Here is a 25,685-nt window from a genome sequence, read left to right on the forward strand (position 1 = left end):
TCGGGTTGAACACTGCTGGCGAGATGAATGGTCAAAAAATAATCCTGACCTTTATCACTTGATAACTGACCCAGTACTCCGCTCTCCCGGATTCAACTTGTCAAGAAAAACGTGGACAACACTCAATCGGTTCAGAACTAACCATGGCAGGACTCGCTACTGGACACACAAATGGGGACTATCCGACAGCCCTAACTGCGATTGCGGACATTTTGAACACACTCCTTTTCATATCGCAACAGAGTGCCCATTAACAGAGGCGCAGTTCTTTTTAAATCGTCTTCATGAAGCTGACCTGGATGCTATAGAATGGATCGCAGAGCTAAATCTTGTAGTGTAAATTTATATTATTCGTTTTAGAAATATTTGTGAGGTGTCTCTTACACATCTGATTTGTTGATTTTTAATTTTTGTATTTTTGTATTGATTTTTCGTATAGCGTATTAAGGAGTACATAGAGATCAAGAAATTATATATATATATATATATATATATATATATATATATATATATATATATATATATATATATATATACCACCAATACGCAGCCCCCTACATCACGCGGACACGTCGAAGCCCGGTAGTCTGGGTTGGCGCGGCAAGGGGCGGACGTGCGACGAATTTAATTCGGCTGGAATATTTTCTTCAGGATGAAGTTGTAGAACTGATGTTATTTTGAATTTTTCAGACTATAACGACTCATGACTCATGAGTCACTGCCAGGACCTATCTGCAAGCCACACTGACGCTAGCCAACTCCCCCACATTCCCATGTATCTGGAAGCCAGTCTAGGCGGAGACAGCAACAACTTGCCAGGAAAGAAGTGGAGAAGTGACATGCAGAAAAACCCGATGTCCTGGCCCGTCTGAAAACCAACGCCGGACGTCCAGCAACAGGAGTCTGTCGTCACAATGTCCTCAGTCTACAAGTCATCAGATTCTAAGTTTTCATTTCTTGTTTACTTTCTCAAGGGGTTTTGCTTTTTGCGCAAGGACAAGTTATATCTTTTGATAGTTAAAGTAAAAAAAAAAAGGGAGTTGATTTATATCTTTTGATAGGTAAAGAAAATAAAAGAGTATTGCGCGATTTTAAGTCTCTATGTTATGTCTACGGGGTTTGGTCCTGGTTAGTTTAAAAAAAAAAAAATTAAAATCGAAAAGGGAAACAGAAAGAGGGTAGAGAAGTTTTGTTTAAGGAAATTCTGTAGTATCTCTCATCTGGTCGTTTTTTTTAAATATGAAATTATATTGCGATGTTCTGCGTGCCTGAAGAGTTGAACTAATTCATTTGTGTTATAGGTGTACGGGTCTCCATGACTGAGCCATTTGCAGGATCGTTCAACGCCGTTGGAACACGAGGGACTCGCCGAAGCTCTCAACTCCGCTGGGCCACGAGGGACTCACCGAAGCCTTCAACATCGTTGGACCACGAGGGACTCACCGAAGCTCTCAACTCCGCTGCACAACGAAGGACTCACCGAAGCTCTCAACGCCGCTGGACAACGAGGGACTCACCGAAGCCGGAACACCGTTGGAGCAAGCTCGACACGTCGAAGCTCTACACACTGCCGAAGGAAGATCTTCAAGTTGAAGAAGACCGAAGATATTGCGTAATTCTAGTTAAGTTTTGCATTTGAAAATAAACATTTGATTTTGCGGTCGTTTTATTTTAGTGACTTAATCATGATTACGATACAAAAGTTTAGATTAAGACTTGACAAATAAACATTTGAGTTTATGGTTGTTTTCTTTTAGTTGTAAGCATAATCAAAGTGATACCAGGTCCCAGATATATCAAGGTTTTAGATTAAGTTTGCCCCGTAACCATTCGAATTTGTTGTTATTTTGTTAGATGAAATCTTGCCCAGTAAATATCCGAATTTATTGTTGTTGTATTAGGTTAAGTTTGGCCCAATAAACATTCGAATTTGTTGTTGTTTTATTAGACTTTAAGAGATATACTGGGCGTTAGCTTAAGTTTTGGTCAAACAAAAGCTGTTTTAACAGGAAGTTTCATCAGTGATAGCTGACAAAATATATGTTCATATATTTTTAACCGAAGTAGGGGAGTGTAATGAAGTTCATAAATTTTGGGGCTCATTTCTGGGACACCCTGCATACTGTACTTAAATAATAGGGACCTTTTCTGTAAACAAGGTTAGGCAATGTATTTTATTGTTAACTCATTATTATAATGAACTTCATTAATGTTCTTACTGTTGAATTAAATGCGTTAGATATTTAATGACCATATTGTAATAGAGTTTTGATCGGCGTTACTCGCTATAGTTCGGTACGGCAGCCGAGAAGCTGGCCCTACCAGTACCGGTCGAGTGGAGGGGAGGGTCGTTTGAGTATACCCTGGCAGCGAGAGCGCCAGGTAGTTAGTTGTGTGGTCGCACGTGAACAGTGAAGTTCGAGTCCGGAGTGCCCTGCCAAGTGTCCTGCTGCCAGCTGCCAGCCGCCTGCCGCCGTATTGTTTAAGGTAAGCACCCACCGCCAAAGTGATCGAGAGTAGGTCGTATTCTTTTTATTGTTAATACCGTTTACTTTACTGCCTTGACGCGTTATAGGGATAAGGGAGACAGAGATAGTTAGAGTTCAGTGGGTCAGTCAGTCATCCAGTTGAGTACCGCGCTTCGTTCAGTGAACATCGCAGCCCTCACAGTAAATTCGCGCTCGGTTTATACCGCGCCGGCAGTGTAGTGTATTAGTGTAGTGATTTATCCCCAGGAAAAATTTTCAGGTAAGTGAATACTTTATATTATTATTATTCTGTCATCGAATAACCTCTCCACATCCCTGGACATCGTCCAGGGACCCACAAAAATGAACCCTAGTGGTTCAGTAAAATCATCCCAATCTCCCATAAATGACATTTCAATGGAATCAGACGATTCCTCTATTACTCCTTATATATCAGATTCGAGTGAACCACGTTCTCCCGTCCTCCCAGAGAAACTAGACCAGTATGAGGCTCAATTCCTCGAGCTCATGATCCAATTAAATAACCTCCGCGAAATTCTCGAATCAAATGGCCGTATACCCCCAAAAACAACAAAAACTTCGTCTGAAAAGCCAGAGGATCCTAACGTAAAAAGGAAGGTCCTTAGAAAGAAGAAGGCACGTCAGAGTAATTCTGACGACTCCCTCTCATCAATCCAAAAACAATAAAAATAGCAGCGAGGGCTGCTTCCCCCCAACGAGAAAATTTCCCCCCACTCCAGGCCCATCTTCCACAGGTCCATCTTCCCCTGGTACCCCTGTGGTTGATCCTATAATCCCCCCCAGCAGTCCTGCTAGCCAGGTTCCTGCTGTAATTACTCCCTCTGCTGCTCCTCAAACGCAGCAAGAAAACCCCACAAAACAAATATCCACAAAGCCCACTCCGATAGTCTTGAGAGATACTCGACTATGGTCTAGTATAACTCGTAGACTAAAGGAGCAAAAAATTGTCATCAAAAGCTCCAAAACCGTGCAACACGGTATACAAATTAACCCAGCAACCATCGCCGATCACAGGCTAATAACAGCTTATTTTAGAAATCAGAAAATAAGCTACTATTCCTTCTTTCTCCCCGAAGAAAGGGACTTAAATATCGTCATCAAAAACTTGGAAACTGATGAGTCGAAAAAATGAGATGATCATCGATGACTTGACCTCGCAAGGGTTCGAAGTCAAAGAAATTCATCGACTTACCCGTAAAGGTAAGCCCCTTCCCGTAGTCAAAATTCGTATCCCGCGTAGCCAGACTCACATCTTCCAAGACCAAACAGCAGACACTGCCGCAGTTTGCACGAACTGTGGCGGTCCACATCCCGCAAACCACATCCTATGCCCAAAAAACCCCAACAACCCGGAAAATCGACCTTCCTCTAATAGGGACCGACCAAATGACACTAGAAAACCCTCTGGCTCCAGTTCAACCACCCAATCCTTTTCCTATGCAAGTGTAGCTAAAGGTAGCACAACCCCGCAGTCTGGACCTCCACCCCCCCTTCCCCCTAGTCCAGATTTCCAAAAACTTCTAGCTGAGCAAATCTCAGCTCAAAACCTCTTCGGCCCCGCATTCCAGCGGCTTTTACTCGAGCAAATCCAAGCTCAAGTCCAAGCCGCAGTTGCGAACATGCTTTCCGGCATGCTCGCTTCCCCCCTAAACCCCCAGCCTAAGCAATGACTTCCACTCATGCCAAAGGCCTCCTCATAGTCTCTTGGAATGCAAATTCCGTTTTTCCCAAACGGCTCGAACTTCTCGACTTCATCACCCAATCCAGTCCTGATTTAATACTAATCCAAGAGACTTACCTTCGCCCTCACACTTCTTTCAAATTTCCCAACCACCTAGTCTACCGCAACGACCGCCCTGACCGACGTGGCGGAGGCACCGCCATACTCGTCAAAAACTCACATCGCCACACTCCCCTTCCAACACCCCTGCTCCGTTCCATCGAAGCAACAATAGTCCAAATACGATTCTGAAATGCTTCTACCAACTTCCCAATCCTACTTGCTGGGGACTTTAACGCCAGACACCGGCGTTGGGGATCCCGGCAAGGAAACCCTCGAGGAACGGCAGTAGCCGAACTTCTCAACGACCTCCCCATTCAGGGACACTTTCCAAGTGACCCGACATGTTTCCCCTCGCACGGCCTACCATCGACTATAGACTTTGGACTTTCCCAAAACATAACGTCCCACATGTCAGTTTCAGTGCATGATGAGCTTAGTTCAGACCACTCCCCGGTGTTCTTTACTATCACTAATACCCACACGATCTCCACCCATAAAACACGAAAAACCACCAACTGGAAAAAATTTACCAAAACACTCCAAGAACACCCGCCCACCCTACCGCGCATCGCGGACGCCGCCTCGCTCGAGACGGCGGTCACCACCTTCACTTCAGCCATAACCCAAGCCATAGAACATAGCACTTCAACAGTGCCGAATAACCCAAACAACCCCTTTCTAGCCCCCCACATATCCGAGCCCTCATCCGAGAGAAAAACTGGCTCAAACGCCAGCAATCAAAGACAGTCTATACGCGAGGATTAGGAAAGAGCCTTCAAACTTTTCAGAAATGTAAGGTGGGAGAGCTTCCTATCTACGCTTGAGGATGATAAAGTCATTTCAATGAGAAACACAAACTCACGCTACGTCCCCCCACGGCCTGAACGGAGTGGTCTATTCCGACGAAGCGAAGGCAGAGGCCTTTGCCGACTCGTTAGAACGCCAATTCCGTCCAAACCGAAATCCCGACGACGACATCGATTTCGATGAAGTCGTAGAAAAATTCTACGAAGACTTCGTAGCTCCCATTCCCCCTCTCGAGGCCCCTATTCCCCCAGCAACTCCTAAAGAAATTTCGTCCATCATCTCCACACTGCGCAGCAGAAAAGCCCCAGGTCACGACCAAGTAAACAACATCGCACTGAAACACCTCCCCGAGGTTCTTATAACCCAATTTACCACCATCATTAATCTAATAATGTCCCTTAGATATTTTCCGAACATTTGGAAACTAGCCATAATTATTCTAATCCCAAAGCCAAATAAGAACCTCACTTTCCCAGAAAACTGGCGCCCCATCAGCCTCCTCTCTTCCCTCTCGAAACTGGCTGAGAAGGTTATTCTCTCTAGAATTAACGACTTCTCGGCTAGTGCCGACGATCATCCCTCAGGAGCAGTTCGGATTTAGCCAATCCCAATTGGTGGTGGAATATGTTACGCAGGGTCTAAACCCCAGGCGAGGCACTGGTCTTGTCATGTTTGACATCGAGAAGGCCTTTGACAAGGTTTGGCACGAAGGCCTTGTGTTCAAACTTCACCACGTTTTCCACTTTCCCCAACAGATCACTCTCATCATTAAATCCTTTCTTGTCGATAGGAGATTCCGGGTCCGCATCGGAGACTCCCTTTCCACTCCTCGTGCTATAGAGGCGGGGGTACCGCAGGGCTCTGTCCTGTCGCCCACACTCTATAATACCTTCACATCCGATATCCCTAAATCCCTGGAGACTCGTCTTGCGTTATTCGCAGACGACACCTGTCTCTACTCCACTGCCTCGAGCAATGGAATTCTGAGCAGGCTCCAACCCCACATAGCCCAGCTGCTTGATTGGTTTTCCCATTGGAAAATCAAAATCAATGCAGCGAAAACCCAAACCTTGTTCGTCTGCGGACGAATGAGGCTCCCACTACCTCCTCCTAGTCATAGACGACGAAGAGATCCCTTGGGGGAAACCGCCAAGTATCTTGGAGTCACACTAGACCGACGGCTATCCTGGATCCCTCATATCGACAAGAAAATATCTGGTGCCCGTGCCACTTATGCTAGCATTCATGGCCTCCTCAGCAAAAAGAGCACCCTCTCCCTCTCAAATAAAGTCCTACTGTTCAGAACAGTCATTCGCCCCCAGCTCCTCTATGCAGCCCCAGTATGGTGTAGAGCTTCCGATAGCCAAATCCACAGACTCCAAGTCTGTGAGAACAAAATCCTCCGCTATATCACCAGAGCTCCCTGGTATATACGAAACTCCGACATACGTACTGACCTACGCATCGACCCCATCCCCAAATACCTTCGAGATCGTGCCTTGAAGTTCTACGAGAAAATCGGTACTATCCCCAATAGTACCCTAAAAAATATTCGATTACAATCCCGAGGACTATAGAAACTCCCAAACACCCAAAACCATTCTTCTAGACAATTAATTTTGTCCCCCCCTTCTCATAATATAGTCCTCCCATTACCCCACACCCCCCCTTCTTCCCCACATATTAGCAGGAATAATAGCTGACCATCTTCGGCGGCTGATTCCTCGGAGGTGGACTTTTTTAGTGGGTATCAACACGAGTCCCACACTGTCTAGGGGTTATTCCTATGGCCATCTCTCTCGAGATGGTCATGGAAATGATCACCATTCGTCTAAAAGATCTTCCAACAAAAAAAATAAAACAGAAGTATGAGTAGAATGAGTGAAATGAGTCTGTCAGAGGCCTTTACTAGTTTTGATAGCTATAGAAGACCATCGTCAAAGCGGACGAGAGGGTCATTTATTATTTAGCTTTTGATGGGGATTAGAGATATCCGCGTGATTGCAGTCGGCAAAGTTGTGCTCGTTCAGGGTCAACTGCCTTCAGCCGGGGAGCGAATGATCCGTGGACGCGAAAGCGCGATCGTGCTTGTACCACTCCGGGCGTAATTGTCCGCCTGTTTCTTACCGCAACGATCCAGTCGCGTTTGCTTATTTCACCAGACGACGTCGCCGACGTGTTTAGGAAAGTCGGTTTACAGGCAGACAAACCGTGTTAGATGCCGGTTAAACCGCGTCGTTTTATTTAGCCAGCGTCATAAATAAAACGCTTTGATCGCGTGACATACGGTCAGTCCCAGGCCGGATTGCTGTTGTAAATTTGTTTCTACGAGTCTTTTAATTGTACTTCTTTCTTCCACTATTACTTAAAGTCGTGAATTTCCAGTATTTAACAGTCAAAGCCTTACCGTTAGTTAACTGTGTGCTTTTCATCACTTCCCTGGAAGCGCCTGCAGCTGCGGATCGTGATCTTCCACTATAGCAACAGTGCCCGAGATTTACCATTATCGCCAGTAAGGCTATTTATTTTTCACTGAACCAAAGAAAAAAAATACCGAGACTGGCTAAAATTGCTGCCGCGCACAGCGATGCCTGCCGATATACGCCGTCAAATCAAGAAAATATTCCAGCCGAATTAAATTCGTCGCACGTCCGCCCCTTGCCGCGCCAACCCAGACTACCGGGCTTCGACCTGTCCGCGTGATGTAGGGGGCTGCGTATTGGTGGTATATATATATATATATATATATATATATATATATATATATATATATATATATATATATATATATATATATATATATATATATATATATATATATATATATATATATATATATATATATATATATATACCTCACCATATATATATATATATATTCACTATATATATATATATATATATATATATATATATATATATATACATGCAATGCCACCAATACGCAGCCCCCTATATCACGCGGACACGTCGAAGCCCGGTAGTCTGGGTTGGCGCGGCAAGGGGCGGACGTGCCACCACCGGAATATTTTCTTGATTTGACGGCGTATATCGGGCGGGCGTCATGTTGCGCGGTAGCGGGAAGCCCGGCGTTGTTGCTGTATCTTTTAATTTTGTATGAGTCTCACTTTTTTCTTCAGCTAGTTTTACTGGCGCAATTAAACTTGGGCCACTGTTTCATAGTAAAGAGTCCACGCTGCCAATACGGGTAGCTTTTATACAGTGGAGATACCAGGGAGTGATGAAATGAAAAGAAATAAAAACACACAGTTAACTATAACATAACATTAAGGCTTTATTTAATTATTTAACTATATGCTAAATAATTCCCCAGGAAGTTTCACGACTTTAAATTGTAATGAAAGTGAAAATTATAACACTTAGAAGAATGACAATTGTTAACTTCTAGAGTTTTGACCGTATAATCTCGATATGCAACTTACTGTCCGATTTAATCACGCGAATTCAAAGCGCGTTTTTGACATGACGCTCTAGTAAATAAAACGACGAGAGTTTCTAACCGGCGTCCTAGTAAACACGGACATGTACGTACCGGAGCGACATACTCTTTTATAAACTGACTTTACGCAGACGTCCCGGGATAAACAAACGCGAGCCCTGGATCGTTCGCAGTAGAACGAAACGGCGTCCTGTGGGATAATTACGCACCCGAGGTGAACGAACACAAGTTTTGCCGGCTTTTACGATCGCGCGCTTTCCTCGCGTCCACGGGATCCGTTCAGCTCCCCAACCTGCTAGAGGACAGTTGGCCCTGAACGAACACAAGCTTTGCCAGCTTTTGCGATCGCGCGTTCTAACTATCTCTTGGTCTCCTCATCCTGGCAACGCGTCGCAAGGCAGTAGCAAAACGGTATTAACAATAAAAAGAATACGACCTACCATTTGGTGCCACCTTAAACAATACGGCGGCAGGCGGCTGGCAGCTGGCAGCAGGACACTTGGCAGGGCACTCCGGGCTCGAACTTCACCGTTCACGTGCGATCACACCACTAACTACCTGGCGCTCTCGCTGCCAAGGTATACTCAAACGACCCTCCCCTCCACTCGACCGGTACTAGTAGGGCCAGCTTCTCGGCTGCCGTACCGAACTATAGCGAGTAACGCCGATCAAAACTCTATTACAATATGGTCATTAAATATCTAACGCATTTAATTCAACAGTAAGAACATTAATGAAGTTCATTACCATATTGAGTTAACAATAAAATACATTGCCTAACCTTTGCTTAAGCAGCGTCCCGTCATTTTGGGTACAGTATAAACCGAATGAGCCCTGCACTTGAAAGAACCACCCTCTTACTTCTATTAAAAATATATGAACATATATTTTGCCAGCTATGCTGAAATGAAACTTCCTGTTAAAACAGCTTTTGTTTGACCAAAACTTAAGCTAACGCCCAGTATATCTCTTAAAGTCTAATAAAACAACAACAAATTCGAATGTTTATTGGGCCAAACTTAACCTAATACAACAACAATAAATTCGGATATTTACTGGGCAAGATTTCATCTAACAAAAATAACAACAAATTGAATGGTTACGGGGCAAACTTAATCTAAAACCTTGATATATCTGGGACCTGGTATCACTTTGATTATGCTTACAACTAAAAGAAAACAATCATAAACTCAAATGTTTATTTGTCAAGACTTAATCTAAAACTTTGTATCTTGATCATGATTAAATTACTAAAATAAAACGACCGCAAAATCAAATGTTTATTTTCAAAAATGCAAACTTAACTAAATTACGCAATATCTTCGGTCTTCTTCAACTTGAAGATCTTCCTTCGGCGGTGTCTAGAGCTTCGACGTGTCGAGCTTGCTCCAACGGTGTTCCGGCTTCGGTGAGTCCCTCCTGGTCCAACGGTGTTGAAAGCTTCGGCGAGTCCCTCGTTGTCCAGCGACGTTGAGAGCTTCGGTGAGTCCCTCGTGGTCCAACGATGTTGAAGGCTTCGGTGAGTCCCTCGTGGCCCAGCGGAGTTGAGAGCTTCGGCGAGTCCCTCGTGTTCCAACGGCGTTGAACGATCCTGCAAATGGCTCAGTCATGGAGACCCATACACCTATAACACAAATGAATTAGTTCAACTCTTCAGGCACGCAGAACATCGCAATATAATTTCATATTTAAAAAAACGACCAGATGAGAGATACTACAGAATTTCCTTAAACAAAACTTCTCTACCCTCTTTCTGTTTCCTTTCGATTTTAATTTTTTTTTAAACAACCAGAATCCAAACCCCTGCAGACATAACATAGAGACTTAAAATCGCGCAATACTCTTTATTTTCTTTACCCATCAAAAGATATAAATCAACTCCCTTTTTTTTACTTTAACTATCAAAAGCAGAACTTAAGTCGCCTTTTTTTAAAGAAAAGCAAACCCCTTTAAAGAAAGTAAACAAGAAATGAAAACTTAGAATCTGATGACTTGTAGACTGAGGACATTGTGACGACAGACTCCTGTTGCTGGACGTCCGGCGTTGGTTTTCAGACGGGCCAGGACATCGGGTTTTTCTGCATGTCACTTCTCCACTTCTTTCCTGGCAAGTTGTTGCTGTCTCCGCCTAGACTGGCTTCCAGATACATGGGAGTGTGGGGGAGTTAACTAGCGTCAGTGTGGCTTGCAGATAGGTCCTGGCAGTGACTCATGAGTCATGAGTCGTTATAGTCTGAAAAATTCAAAATAACATCAGTTCTACAACTTCATCAGCCGGGACGGTTTTTTTTAGATACTGTTTAGATGCCTGTTGATCTTCCTCTTGACCAACATTCATCAGCCCAGGATTCGGAGTGATTTGAACGGGAAGGTATACATCTACATTTGCAATCTTGTGATCGCACGCCGAGTGTTCCACATCTGGAACAGAACAAAAGAAATCTTTTCTGACATACACCACGTAGGTGTCCGGGGTTTCCACATCGCCAGCAAACATTCTTCTCCACTGGAACTCGATCAGAGTTTTGAAGCAATACATCTTTGGAGTCAGAAAACTTGTTAGTTTGACGTCTGCGGAACTCTTCTACAGGACTCTGTAGACTCGTTTTTATCGGAAGGCGACTGCCTTTAGAAACGGATGCTTGACATTGGCCTTTCCCCAACTTCTCGGTTGTTTGTTCAACAGTTTTCTTCGGATTCACTTGTAAACTTTCGGCGGAGCTCCGGATCTTTAAGCTTGACATGACATTACAGGACGAAACCACCGATTCTGCACTCACCAACTTAGCATTCAATCGGATCTGTCGGGTTCGTAAATCAATCTGGAAATCATGCTTGCCCAGAATATCCATACCAATAATCATATCCGAAACTAAGTCTTTTAGACTGTGGAAAACCTCATTCAGAGACTGCTCTCCTACTTGGATTTTCATCCTAAATGCTGTGCTAATGGATTCCGTGGCACCATTAGCAAGTCTCGCTCCTTTTACCGCGGGTTTGACAGGAATTGCTTTGGAAGTTTGGCACTGTTCTGTCAATTTCTTTCCAATATAGGAATGGGCAGCTCCAGTATCCAGGACCAAATAGTCGGTGTTCCGGTAGCGAATCTTCACAACAGGACGAATTTCTTGACGTATGATTTGTGGTAATTCTTCAACAATCTCAGTTGGTGAATATTGTTGTTCATGGAATATTTCTGTGCGGTTCGATTCCAGATTTCCTGGGCTCACACATGGACAATTCCTTGAAAGAACACCTGTCTTTTTGCATCGGGAACAAAAGATTTTGGGCTCGGATGTGCACTGTCTGCGGAAGTGTCCTGTCTGTCCACATCTCCAACAGATTGCTTCTGAAGTCTGTTTTGCAGAGTTCGGCGCTCTATACGGATATCTTGAAACACGGGGAGTAACAGACACATGTCTCTGTTTACTCTGAGACGGCGATTGGCTCTGGATAACCATCAGGTTGCTCCTGGCTCCAGCATGCTCATTTTCCAGCCTGTCTCGCCGAGGCGTATTATTCGGCCGGGCTTCGACATCGGACGGTGCATAAGTACGGGACGATCGCTGCAGTTCCTGATTAAGCAGTTCAAACTCCTTGGTTATTCTTGAGAACGATGAAATATCGTGAAAATCTTCTCTTCGGACATACTGACGAAATTCAGGTAACAAATTTCTGTACAACCACTGCAATTCTTGATTCGGAGAGATGCTGCCATGTCTGTGGATCAACGTTTGGAAGATCAGTGATGTACGCCGTGACGGACTCGTTATGTCTTTGCACTCGACGACTTATCTTCGCCTCTAGGTCCACCTCATACAATTTACTGACAAAAATTCCAAATTCTCCTGCAAATTCTTCCCAGGTCCTGTAATTCACTCGGTTATTGCGGTACCAGAGCGCAGCTTCTCCCTGCAAAACTTCTGGTAAATGTGGCAATAAACGATCCGGATGTATATTCTGTGCTATACAAATTTCTTCCAGTCTCTCTAAGAATGTTACAGGGTCCGAGCGACCATTAAATGTCACCCCCCATTTGTAAACTTGTATAGGATTAGTATTTAAACTATTTGACATACCTGGATTTATCGGCAGAGGGACAGGCTGTGAAGTAGAAGTATAGACCACCGGAGAAGGCACTACACGTCCAGCAATGTATCCACTCGAGGTTGCTGCCACTGTAGTTGTCACTGTCGTAGTGGTCAGGGTGGCTGTAGAGCTCACTGTCGGTACAACAGCACTATTTCCAGGAAATCCAAAAGGCTGTGTGACAGGCCGTGGACTCGCCTGTCCTTCTCTAATGAATCTCACTATTCTTCTTCGCATTTCTTCGACAGTCCCGGTACTATCCAGTCCAAAACGCACCAGTTGTGCGGCTAATTCAGACTTCTTCAGGGAATAAATCCACCCTGTCCTGAAATCAGATTCAGCACTCGTGCCAGACGGCGCCAGGTTCAAACCTGTATGCGACAGCGACGGTACGGCGTCGTTACCTTCAACGGAAGCACCGATCGACAAAAAATCTTCCTCAGTTTCCATATCGCTCTAGATTTCACTAGTCTTTAACTCAGAAGCACTGAGACTTTACTGTCTCTAGAGGTACTTATGCTCGACGGTTGTTATTTTCTTTTCACCTCCCCTCACACTGTTTCAATAGCTTTCCTGCTTTTACTAGCTTTACCCGGTTTTCCTGGTATTTTTGACGGTTTAATTTTCAAAACAATCAAGTCCCTATGCTGGGGCGCCAATTTTGTAAGAGTCTTAATTTATTTTCTTGGTTCAGTGAAAAATAAATAGCCTTACTGGCGCACAGTAGTAAATTTAAATCTCTCGGGCGCCACCCTGTTCTTTATAGTGGAAGAGGTCCACGTTTCGCCAATACGGGTAGCTTTTATACAGTGGAGATACCAGGGAGTGATGAAATGAAAAGAAATAAAACACACAGTTAACTATAACATAACATTAAGGCTTTATTTAATTATTTAACTATATGCTAAATACCCCAGGAAGTTTCACGACTTTAAATTGTAGGCCGAAAGTGAAAAGAAAATTATAATTAAAGACTCGTAGAATAAAATTTACAACAACAATCGAGCACCTCTAGAGTTTTGACCGTATAATCTCGATATGCATCTCACTGTCCGATTTAATCACGCGAATTCAAAGCGCGTTTTGACATGACGTTCTAGTAAACAAAACGACGCGAGTTTCTAACCGGCGTCTAACTTAACGGCGTCCTAGTAAACACGGACATGTACGTACCGGAGCGACATACTCTTTTATAAACCGACTTTCTAAACATCGGCGACGTCGTTACAGACGTCCCGGGATAAACAAACGCGAGCCCTGGATCGTTCGCAGTAGAACGAAACGGCGTCCTGTGGGATAATTACGCACCCGAGCCCTGAATCGTGCGCAGTAGAACGAGACGGCGTCCTGTGGGATAGATAAGCACGCGAGTCCTGGATCGTTCGCAGTAGGACGAACGGAGTCCTGTGGGATAGGTACGCACGCGAGCCCTGGATCGTTCGCTGTAGAACGAAACGGCGTCTCGATTAGTCGTCTGGATAAGCACAGTCCACACCGCCCGGTCAGGACCACCTCGGGATGTCGGCGAGATCCCACGGCGCTCCTGATGAGAATACGGGAACTACAGAACCAGTCGCGGAATAGACGAGATCCTGCCCTAGTTCCAAGAACATTCGCGACCCGTGTGTTTACTGTACCACCTTGCTCGTTATCTCTCTCACGCTCCTTCTTTCCCCTTGGTTAGTAACAAGACAGATCTCAGCTCAGCTGTTGTCTCCAGGATCAGTCGACAGCAGCCGAAGTAGCTGCGTTCACGGGGATTCAATAGTTTCTCACAGTTAGGTCTGACAGTTTTGCCGGGCGATCGCGTGCCGTGTTCACGGGATTCGTTCAGCTCCTTCACCCCGTTAGAGGATTGCTGGCCCTGAACGAATAAGTTTTGCCGGTTTTTGTGATCGCAGCCTCTTTGTCTTAACAGCAACGAAGAATACGGCCTACTGACACTTTTGCGGTGGTGCCATCTTTAACAATGGCGCAGGCAGCAGGATCGTTTCGGCGCATGACTCGAATTTCACTGTTCACGTGACCGGTCAATTCGTCTGCCTCGCCGCCAGGCAGCACAACGACTCCTCCACGATCGGTATTGCCGCCGCGTCAACTATATGATGCCGATCAAAAACCTGACATCAGTGGTCATTAGATTTGCCAGATGGCCTGTACATACGCAGTTCATTACAGCTGGTCCTGTTTAGCGTCCCTTGCGCTTAAGTGAATCTTCATTACACTTTACTTCTTTTTTGCTACTTAAATTATATATAATATTTATTTAATGGTTGATGATTTTTATGACCATGTAATATCAAATATCTTCATTTTCACAGTAAAATTGCAATGTCCTATCACTAACATTAACAGGTCAAACACCTCTCATTTTTGCATAACGCGTAGCCTGCTACATATTATCATCAAAGATGATTGTACCGCCATGATGACAAAAATAAAGTGTTTTGTGGTGAATTAGTGTTTTATCTTGTTGTTGTAACACCAACCCCCAGGCAGTGGGCCTCTAAATTTATATTTTAAATTTGACTATAGTGTTGTGCCGAAAAAAAAACTTCAAACATTTTTTTTATAATTATTGCAGAATGACTCACTGTTTTCATTAAACTTTTAGCAGGTTTTCTATTTGGCTTTTCTTTACAGTAGCCTGGTTAGCAATAGTAGCCTAAATTAATAAAAATATAGTTTTTTTTTTTTTTTTTAATAAAAGTTAAATTTTTCAAATAGAATGCTGGGTGCGCCAAGGCTCGGGTCCCCTATAATTGTTCACAGCACAGCAGATTCTTGGCCATATAGCCCTTGTGTCATTTTTCCATTCTGAGTAATACCGAAAATTGTGGCCGGTTATTCCGATACCTTCTTTCTTAATAACTAAAATAGCTATTGTTAGCTGCATATACACTATTATTGTGTTAATATGGTTTTATATAATACCATCATTATGTGATGTTAATTCTATTTCAATGTAATTGCAGTTTTAAATAGAATATTTGCATTTTTTTTTTTTTTTTTTTTTTTTTTTTTTTTTTTATTTAATTATTTTATTTGGTTTGAACCAGAATTTTTCGTCATGTTATCTAATAACCGTACCACCGCAGTGCCAGTCAGTCGAGATTGTTGATGTTTTATGGTCCAGAACTTAGATCGCTTTCTATTACCAGAAACTAGCGTAGAATGGCCAATAATACCTATTGATTCGACAGTTTTGTTTATCTCATGTAAATCAGCCGCTTATGTCATAAACTTAATTAATTATCGCATCTGTTTATGGAAATATATAGGATATGTTAAAGCTCATAACATCAGTCGGTACCAAATTTTTAATGAAATAAGCGACAATACATCTGCACTTTTGAATTCTGTTATCTTAAAAAATACCCAAATGTCTATATCTCCATGGACAGCAGATAAAATTTGTTCAGCAGAGGTCGCATTTCTATTTGTTCCTGAAGAGATTAAAAATGGTATAATATTCTGGATAGACATTTATTGTGCCTTCTAATGTAAAATATAGGTTCCATTAGCTCATTGCCGCCATTAGTCATTATTTAACATAATTTTTTTTTTTTTTAAATATTTTTATATTCTGAAATAATTCTAAAAATTCGATCACAATAATCTTCAGTAAATATCTAGTAATAAAAACTTTGATACCCTTGAGAAATGAAGCCTTGGTTTACCGTAATTACAAAATTGAAAATTGCAAAATGGCAGTGTTTAAGTGATAAATCCATCTCCACTTAACATTATTTATCGTAGAATCTAAAAATAGAATATTTTTTTTTTTTTTTGTTAAAATGTTAACTATAATATTTTTGTTTGGGACTCTGTATCTTGTAAAATATTTTTAGCCCTTATTCTAATAGTCCTTCATCGAACCCAAACTTACTTGTGTCTGGTCAGCCATATCTGCAAGTCGTATGTGGTAAACAACCTGTATATTTCAAAAAAAAAAAAAAAAAATTTAAGTTTATTTTTCAATAAAATATTTTTATGTTTATATTTGAATGGATTTATTTTTAAAGTTGCACTGCAGTTCTAAACGTGACTGAGGACCATTGAAATTACTCGTAAAATCTCTAGGAACTTCCGCCCTAGTTAAAAAATTTTAAATCAAAAATTCAAAATTAATTTTGGTAGATAAAGCCTTTGAATGACTAGTCTATTTTTTTCAGAATCCTTGGGCTCATCTCAATGACCCTCGCCCAGTTTTTCATCACCCCAGTAAACAACACAGTCGGAGTTTTCTTACATGAAGAAAACACTCTCAAAATTTCTAACGACAAATGGACTCTACTTGTATATAAAGAACTAGGACCCTTAAGAGAATCTATAAAAAACAACGATGTAATTCTATCTTCTATGATAGATATGTTTAATGACCCCTCGCCTAGAAAAATAGCTTTTAAGACACAAATACACACACATATCAATTTATTGTCTCAAATCCAACGATTCTGTGAAAATAAACTGGAAAGAAATAACTGCTGATACGAAAAAATATGAATTTCGTAGTAAACACGGACTAATAAACGGAATAGGTAGTATATTCAAGTCGATTACTGGAAATCTAGATTCTTCCGACGGCGAGTAATATAAATGTAACGGCACAAATAAATCGTGACGAACGTGAAATAGAAAGTTTATTAAAACCAAATATCAGTTACAACCTCTGTTATCAAAAAATTTAATTCGACCATTCAAAATTTACAAATTGACGAGGGAAAGCGTTTTAACAAAAAATATAGACGAAATTCAAAATTCATTAATAAACATTTCAGACGATCTTGCATTTTACGAAGCACAGATAAAGACTTTAGATCTTTGTCAATCTTAATGGATAAGTTTGCATTTTAGAGAAATCTCTAGACGATATCCTGAATTTATTACGTTTTCACGTTTAAAATTTACATAGCTCTATTATTACACCTACAGACTTAATTTATTCTCTTCAAGACATATCAAAATCACTCTCAAAAACCAATCTTCCACTTCCAACGTATACATCAAATGTTGCTCAGTATTTAGAAATAATAGAATTAGAAGCTTATCAATCTGATAATAAGATAGTTTTATTCTTAAAATTCCATTGATAGAACCAGAAACTTTTACTTTATATCGCATCTTTCCTATACCTATACTAGATAACCGAACAGGAATCTATCATATTTTACCTTCAAATTTAAAATACATTATGAGAGATGACGATTCTTTATCTTACGTATTACCACAAGACATCAATAAATGTAAACCATTGAAGCCATACGTCAAGATATGTTCCAACCTACTTCAGTACCCGATCGACAGCGATGCCATATGCGAAGCCCAGTTATTAAGACAATACGACAAGCTTCCAAAAACCTGTGAAACATCAATACTATTAGCCTCTGGATACAATATTCAAGAAGTCGAAATGAACTATTGGTTAATTTCCGTCTCAGATCCACTTCCTGTGACCATAAGATGTAACAATAAGGAACTGGTTACTGAAATGATAAGAAGAAATTCTCTGTCGAAACTACAACCCTTCTGCAATGGATTTATTGGTACAACAAGAATCCAATCCAAGCCATTCGTAGAAAAATACAAGAACGTCACATACAAGAACCATCAAATCAAGATACCATACGAATGCTGTAAGCATCTGCCTGAGAAAATACATGTCCCCGAACTGAAACCACTAAAACTCAACAAAATTAATGTAGAAGATTTAAATGCTGTTCATAACCGTCTAAGTCAATATTCCGAAGAACTAGACCGTTTAGTCCAGCAGCCCTTTGTGACTAAACATATCCATTGGTTTACCATAGTCACCATTTCATTTATTATATTTTTAATTATTCTTTACATATGCTGCAAATGTCGAAGAAAGAAGCCGAATCGACTATCCCTTACTGATGGCAGTAACCCACCATCACCACCAAGGGACAGCCCTCGAAAATCCCTTCAACAGAAATTTAGACAGTTTATCCCGAGAAGACGAGCCAGCGTCCATCCCGAAGAAGCAATCGAAGAAGAAGCCTTTGAACTTCGGAGTAATCCTACTTGCTATTAAAAGTTGCTGCATAACACCAACTTTTTTAAAACATGGGAGTTGAAGAGAGGTTGGCCACTGAACCCCGCGTGACGCCAGCCATCGACGCCAAGTCCGAGCGGTCAGTCAACCAGCAACATCAGCATTTCCAATGGAATAGTACTGAAGCAACCTCAAAGGACTATTTCATTTTAATAGAAAATATTTTTTTTTTTTTTTTTTTTATATTAACTTTTATCAAGTACAGAACGACACTCTGTCCGTTTCCATTTTTTATTATTTTCTTTATATTAATTATATTCTCTTAAGCAACATTTTGAAAACCAATAATTTTGTAATTAAATAATAAAGTTTTTAAAAAGGAAATTTGATGATATAACATATATATATATATATATATATATATATATATATATATATATATATATATATATATATATATATATATATATATATAGCATATATATATATATATATATATATATATATATATATATATATATATATATATATATATATATATATATATATATATAGACGTTTAAGATAGGCCGTCAGACCTGGGGTATATCGGACGAAAAATGTTCAAGCGATGCTTTCAGGCCCTGATGCTGGACCGTTTAATCTGTCCCATTTATATAAAAAAAAAAAATAGAGGTTTATTCGTTTTCGCCAGACCAAAGCCAGACCCACGACGTTGCCACTTTTAATTCTATTCTAATATAAATATTTGAATTAGACGAACGGACCCTTTGACGCGGTAATTGATGACAGTGCAGAAGTTAAAACGGTGCATTTCTGCTATAGTGAATATTATTGTACTTACTGTTAGTATTAGATATATTCTGTCTTATAAATGCATCCGTATGAAAGCGTTTTTATCTGAAATTTCTTTAAATATTAAATTTCTTTGTAATAAGCATAATCAAGTTACAATGCATTATCAATTTTGTTTAGTAGATTTTGTAAGTATTTACTAAGTGATGATGGAACCCGTTTATTACATGTCTATACTTTAAAAGAAAAAAAAGTTTATTACTTCTACAACAAAATCACAGCATCGAAAACAAATTTTTAGATACTCCTACAATTTTTTGACACGACGATCGATTCTCACAAAAGAAAAATTTAGTTACTTCTACAACGATATCGTAGCATCGATTTAAATATTTAGGTACTCGTATTAATTTTTTGGACACGACGATCGATTCCACGATTGTTACTTCTAAGGTAATTTGACGTCGTGTTTTGGAATCATAGGGTATGTGTGTATTTATCATTAACCTTTTTCATTTTGTTATAAAGAATTATTTTAACTTATTTTTTACATACAGATATGAGGGCTTCAATTTAAAAATTTGCACTTTGGGCAAGACGGGTAGAAAAAAAGATGCTCATTTAGAATATCAAGAAATTCAGGACAAAAAAAAATAAATAAGCATTCTTTAAAGATTGTTTCTACTAGCTTTATTTAAAAAATATAAATAATATATAATCTAATCTGGCGAGTTGAGTTTGAATGAGACTATAAAACAAACTTTTAAAAGTATAAATGTAATAATTTTTTAAATTTTCTGCGTCTGATAAAATTCATGTAGCAGTAAAGTAGGAAAAAAGTGTAGGTTTAAAAGCATCAATTTCTGGGAATTCCCTATTTGTAGAGGCTGCGAACCACCTACTTTTCTGGGAACTCCATAATTTCCGCTAAGTTTAAAATTAGAACTGTGATTAAAACAAATCACTATTTTCATTCATATTACAATCAATGAATAATAAGACTATTATATTATCAAATATTACTCTCTAATTAAATTTCTTTTCTGAATACAAAGTGCAAACATAGAAGATAGAACATATTATAGAGATGCAACCATAAAACGTGTTTGTTATATTTACATGGTGTTGGTAGATAGCATCCAGCCGTAAACTGAATATAGAACGTATTACTGTAGTGTGTAGCCACAGTTTAAAGAATACGTGTAGCCGTCAAAATTTTTGTTTCAATTCGAAATTACCATTTCTTTTGATCTCACTGAACGAAATAATCCAATAAAATTAATCATTGTGAAATAACTGAATATTTCATCGTATGATCGAAAACGGCGTCAGCGATGCATATGAAATGAAAAATTGCTGTCATTTTATATGTAAAATTATATGTCGATCGTCATTTCCAAGGCAACTGGACGCCGCTTTTTTTCGATCATACGGTACCTTTTTGTTTAAACTTTTTCCTGTGGGGAGAAATATCATACAAAACGGCCTTATCGTACAGTCACTATCATATATACGATTATCGCAATTACTCTGATGTAATTACTTCGACAATGAAATCATACCACCGAAAGAAATCTTTTGGTACTCGTACAGTTCTTTGACCCGTCGACCGATTTAGATGAAAAAAATCTTTAGGTACTTCCTATAACGTAATCATAGCATGAAATAAATTTGTAGGTACTCGTACAATTCTTTGAAACGACGATCGATTTAGACGAAAAAAACCTTAGGTACTACTACAACGAAATCATAGTACCGTAATAAATTTTTAGGTACTCGTACAATTTTACGACACGATGATCGATTTAGTAACGAAATCGACTTCTGTAACGAAATCATAGCACGAAATAAATTTTTCGAAATAAATTTTTAAATACTCGTACAATTTTTTGACACGACGATCGATTCTGACGATTCTCATTTCAAAGGTAATTTGACGCCGTTATTTGGAATCATATGCCATGTGTATACTTATCTAATAAGTAAAGTGTATTCATTTAGAATATTAAGAGATTCAGACGAAAAAAATCAAAATAGGTAGTAAGTATTCTTTAAGATTGTTTCTACAAGTTTTATTTAAAAATTGTAACAGAGAACTATCATTATTATAGGGCCCCTCTCGGACCGCTTGGACGAGTCCATTATAAAAAAAATCGAGGGACAGTAGGTGGAAGAAACATGATTTGATTTGTCACTGAAACGTAAAGTTTAATAAAAGTATTTTGTTGAAATTCTTCGAGTTTTATCCTAAAGTTTATGGTTCGACACCCAGCAAAATAATTGTAACGAATCCCCGTCACAAAATATAAATAATTTTAAGTCTAATCTGGCGAGTTGAGTTTTGATGAAACTGTAAACAAAATGTTTAAAAGTAAAATGTAATCATTTAATTAAATAAAATTCGCATAGCAAAAGTAAAAAGTGTTGGTTTAAAAGCATGAACTTCTGGGAATTCTCTATTTGTATAGTCTGGGGAACCACCTACTTTTCTGGGAAACACAAACTTTCAAGTTCAATTTAAAAAAAAAAAAAAAAAAAAAAAAAAAAAAAAAAAAAAATTATGATTAATTAATATTACTATTAATAATATTATACTATCATATATTACTCAAATTAAGTTTTCGAGTAAATAGTAAGTAAACATAGATAGAAGATAGAACATATCATAGAGATGCAACCTGCAACCATAGAACGTGTTTGTCATATTTATATGGTGTTGGTAGATAGCATCCAACCGTAAACTGAATATATAACAACCGTAAACTGAATATATAAGCAATCAACATTTTTGTTACACCAAAACTACTATTTTAGATCTTAGTGAACGTAGTAATGTAATAAAATTAATTATTGTACTGATTAACTACCATTTAATCGAAAAACCGGCGTCAAAGCGTGGCATGAAATGAAGATTGCTGGCATTTTATACCGGGTGCGTCTCAAAGTGGCCTTTCACCGCTATAATCCTTTTAATTTTTAGATAAAAACGAGATTTGGTATGTAAGTATATGACGTAAATTAGGAATGATTGACGTATTAAATTAATTTAGTTCACTTCCTGTTTTACCGAAATGACTACAACTTTTGATTTTTAAATGACACCCCTGGTATATTTTACATTATTTGATAGAAAATGACACTCTGAATCGAATGACATATAATATGTCAATCTTTGACATTTTCGCTTTAAAAATGTATTTAAATTTCAATCTAGAGTGCCATGGCTGTGTTAAAACATTAATTTTTAATCAAGGAGTTCTGCATTAGATTTGATAATCTAACGATTTCTTTGTGTCTTGTCCGGGCCCGTTCTTATAAGATGCCCAAAGCGTATTTTTATCATATCTCAATTTTTCCAAACGGAACAAGGGAGGCTCTTTAGCATATTTGGAAAAGCATTTTTACGAATAATTCGATACAACACAAAAGAAGTTAACGACTTGGATCGATTTCCAGCAATTCCATTGGCTGAAAAATTCATCTACGTTCAATAGAATTACTAGAAATCTATTAAAGGTCGTTACTAATACGCAGATACGCTGTTTTTAGAATAGTGTGGATGCACCATCAGGGTGTAATTTTGTATCGAATGTCAAAACACAAATACGACGACCGATTTAAACGAAAAAAACTTAGGTACTACTACAACGAAATCATAGAACCGAAATAAATCTCTAGGTATTTCCGCCAATTTTTGATAATACCATCTGTTTTCTTGAGACGAAAAGTAGGTAATTCTACGTAAATTTCTAGGTTCTCGTACAATTTTTGACCCATCGATCGATTTAGATGAAAAAATCTTTAGGGTACCTCTGTAACATATTATAATAGTACCGAAATAAATTTCTGTGTACCTACTCGTACAATATTTTGACACGGTGATCGATTTAGATGAAAAAATTTTTTAGGTACTTCTGGTAAAACTGTTATATACTACAACGAAACCATAGCATCAAAATATTATTTTAGGTACCGCACAACTTTTTGATCGATTCCGAGAAAAAATGATGTACCTCACAACGAAATCATAGCATCGAAATAAATTTTTAGGTACCTTTACAACTTTCTGATCGATTCCGAGAAAAAAGAATTGGTACTTCTACAACGAAATTACAGCATCGAGATAAATTTTAGGTACTGTACAATTTTGGACCGTGCGTCGCGCGTCGCGTCTATCGATTTAGATGAAAAATCTTAGGTACCCTGCACAACGAAATAATAACACGAAATAAATTTTAGGTACTCGTACAATATTTTGACACGGTGATCGATTTAGATGAAAAAAACTTTAGATAATCGTACAATTTTTTGACACGACGATCGATTCTGACGATTGTCATTTCAAAGGTAATTTGACGCCGTTTTTTGGAATCATATATGCCATGTGTATATTTATCTAATAAGTAAAGTGTATTCATTTAGAATATTAAGAGATTCAGACGAAAAAAATCAAAATAAGCGTAGTGTATTCTTTAAGATTGTTTCTACAAGTTTTATTTAAAATTGTAACAGAGAACCATTATTATTATAGGGCCCCTCTCGAACCGCTTGGACGAGTCCATTATAAAAAAAATCGAGGGACAGTAGGTGGAAGAAACATGATTTGATTTGTCACGAAAACGTAAAGTTTAATAAAAGTATTTCGTTGAAAATTCTTCGAGTTTTATCCCAAAGTTTATGGTCTGACACCAGCAAAAATAATTGGTAACGAACTCCTCGTCACAAAAATATAAATAATTTTAAGTCTAATCTGGCGAGCTGAGTTTCTTTTGGATGAAACTAAACAAAATGTTTAAAAGTAAAATGTAATCATTTAATTTAAATAAAATCTGCATAGCAGTAAAGTACTAAAAAAAATTTTGGTTTAAAAACTTGGGAATTCTCTATTTGTATAGTCTGGGAACCACCTACTTTTCTGGGAAACACATACTTTCAAGTTCAATTTATTGAATTGTGATTAAAAGAAAGCACTATTCTCATTCATATTACGATTAATGAATATTAATATTAATACTATTATACTACCATATATTACTCAAATTAAGTTTTCGAATACATAGTAAGTAAACATAGATAGAAGATAGAACATATTATAGAGATGTAACCTGCAACCATAGAACGTGTTTTTTATATTTATATGGTGCTGGTAGATAGCATCCAACCGTAAACTGAATATACAACGTATTACTGTAGCAATCAACATTTTTGTTACACTAAAATTACCATAGACTTAAAATAAAATATAGACTGAGCATTTCATTCATAAATAGCTGGAACATGCGGTCAGACACTGTCTTGTTATTGTTGTGTTATTGTTTTAGGTTATAACGAGTGCGACACGAGCGATAGATAGGTTGTCTCTGTCGTAACGGTCGTTCCCGACGACTCTGCCGAGAAACACAACACTGTCTTCGTTTCTCAAGTACACCTGAACGTGCCTGAACTCTCCGTATCACAGCCGGGTATTTTTTTATTTTAATGAAGCTATAATTAAATTAAAACATATCGTATTTAAACTTTTTTATATTTTATTAAGATTTAAAAAAAAAAATGGTTTTTAAATAAAAAAAGTTTAGAAAAAAAAACGTCTTAGAGTCCAAAAGGATAAAAATAATAAAATACACGTTATAGCAGAAATTTTATAATCGAAATTGCTGTATTCTTTTGAAATTAATAATAAATTATTAATTTTAGTCAAACATTTGCAACCCCTAATATTAATCAAAACAGGATCTATTCCACAGATATAATAGAATCGGCGATAGGGAGAGAAAAAAAAAAACATGATTGTTGCACTTTTTTTTCTGGTTAAGCGATGTCTTATTATGTAAGTTAGAGAAAACATAAATCTGTTCCATTAAAGGAAGGTGATAGGAAGTGGATAAAATGAAACCTACATTTTTCTAACTCGGTATTGTCTTTATTATACCAGGTGCGTCCCAAAAGTGGTTCATCCCCATAATTTTTTTTTTTATATTTCAAATAAAAACAAGATTTAGTATAAGGTGCTACGACATAAATTAGATTGATTGACGCATTCAATTGTTTTATCACTTTCTGCTCTTCACCGGTGAAACAGAATATAACCAAAAATAAAAAAAATATTTGTTGTTAAATTGCGGAACCACATGGGAATATTTTAGTGTAAATGTAGTAAACTTTATTAACATTCAATGCGTTCAAACATCCGTCTTGTAGATGTCGCCGCTTACAAATCTACTTTAT

The 25,685-nt window shown here is 38.8% G+C and overlaps 1 protein-coding gene across 1 annotated transcript; it reads right to left on the reverse strand.

The window, feature by feature from the left end:
* Window positions 1–10,735: 10,735 nt before the first annotated feature.
* LOC115890630 lies at window positions 10,736–13,312 on the reverse strand. The gene is made up of 2 exons (XM_030910913.1): window positions 12,640–13,312; window positions 10,736–10,793 (listed from the first exon to the last, which is right to left on the reverse strand). The coding sequence occupies exons 1-2, from the start codon at window positions 13,097–13,099 to the stop codon at window positions 10,777–10,779; spliced, it is 477 nt and encodes a 158-aa protein (XP_030766773.1). The 5' UTR covers window positions 13,100–13,312; the 3' UTR covers window positions 10,736–10,776.
* Window positions 13,313–25,685: the final 12,373 nt, after the last annotated feature.

This window comes from Sitophilus oryzae, unplaced genomic scaffold (genome assembly GCF_002938485.1).
Source record: "Sitophilus oryzae breed Bouriz unplaced genomic scaffold, Soryzae_2.0 scaffold_906_pilon_pilon, whole genome shotgun sequence".
NCBI lineage: Eukaryota > Metazoa > Arthropoda > Insecta > Coleoptera > Curculionidae > Sitophilus > Sitophilus oryzae.

Excerpts from the sequence above, each read along its gene's own strand:
- LOC115890630 (XM_030910913.1), bottom strand. The coding sequence starts at position 13,099 with ATGGAAACTGAGGAAGATTTTTTGTCGATCGGTGCTTCCGTTGAAGGT.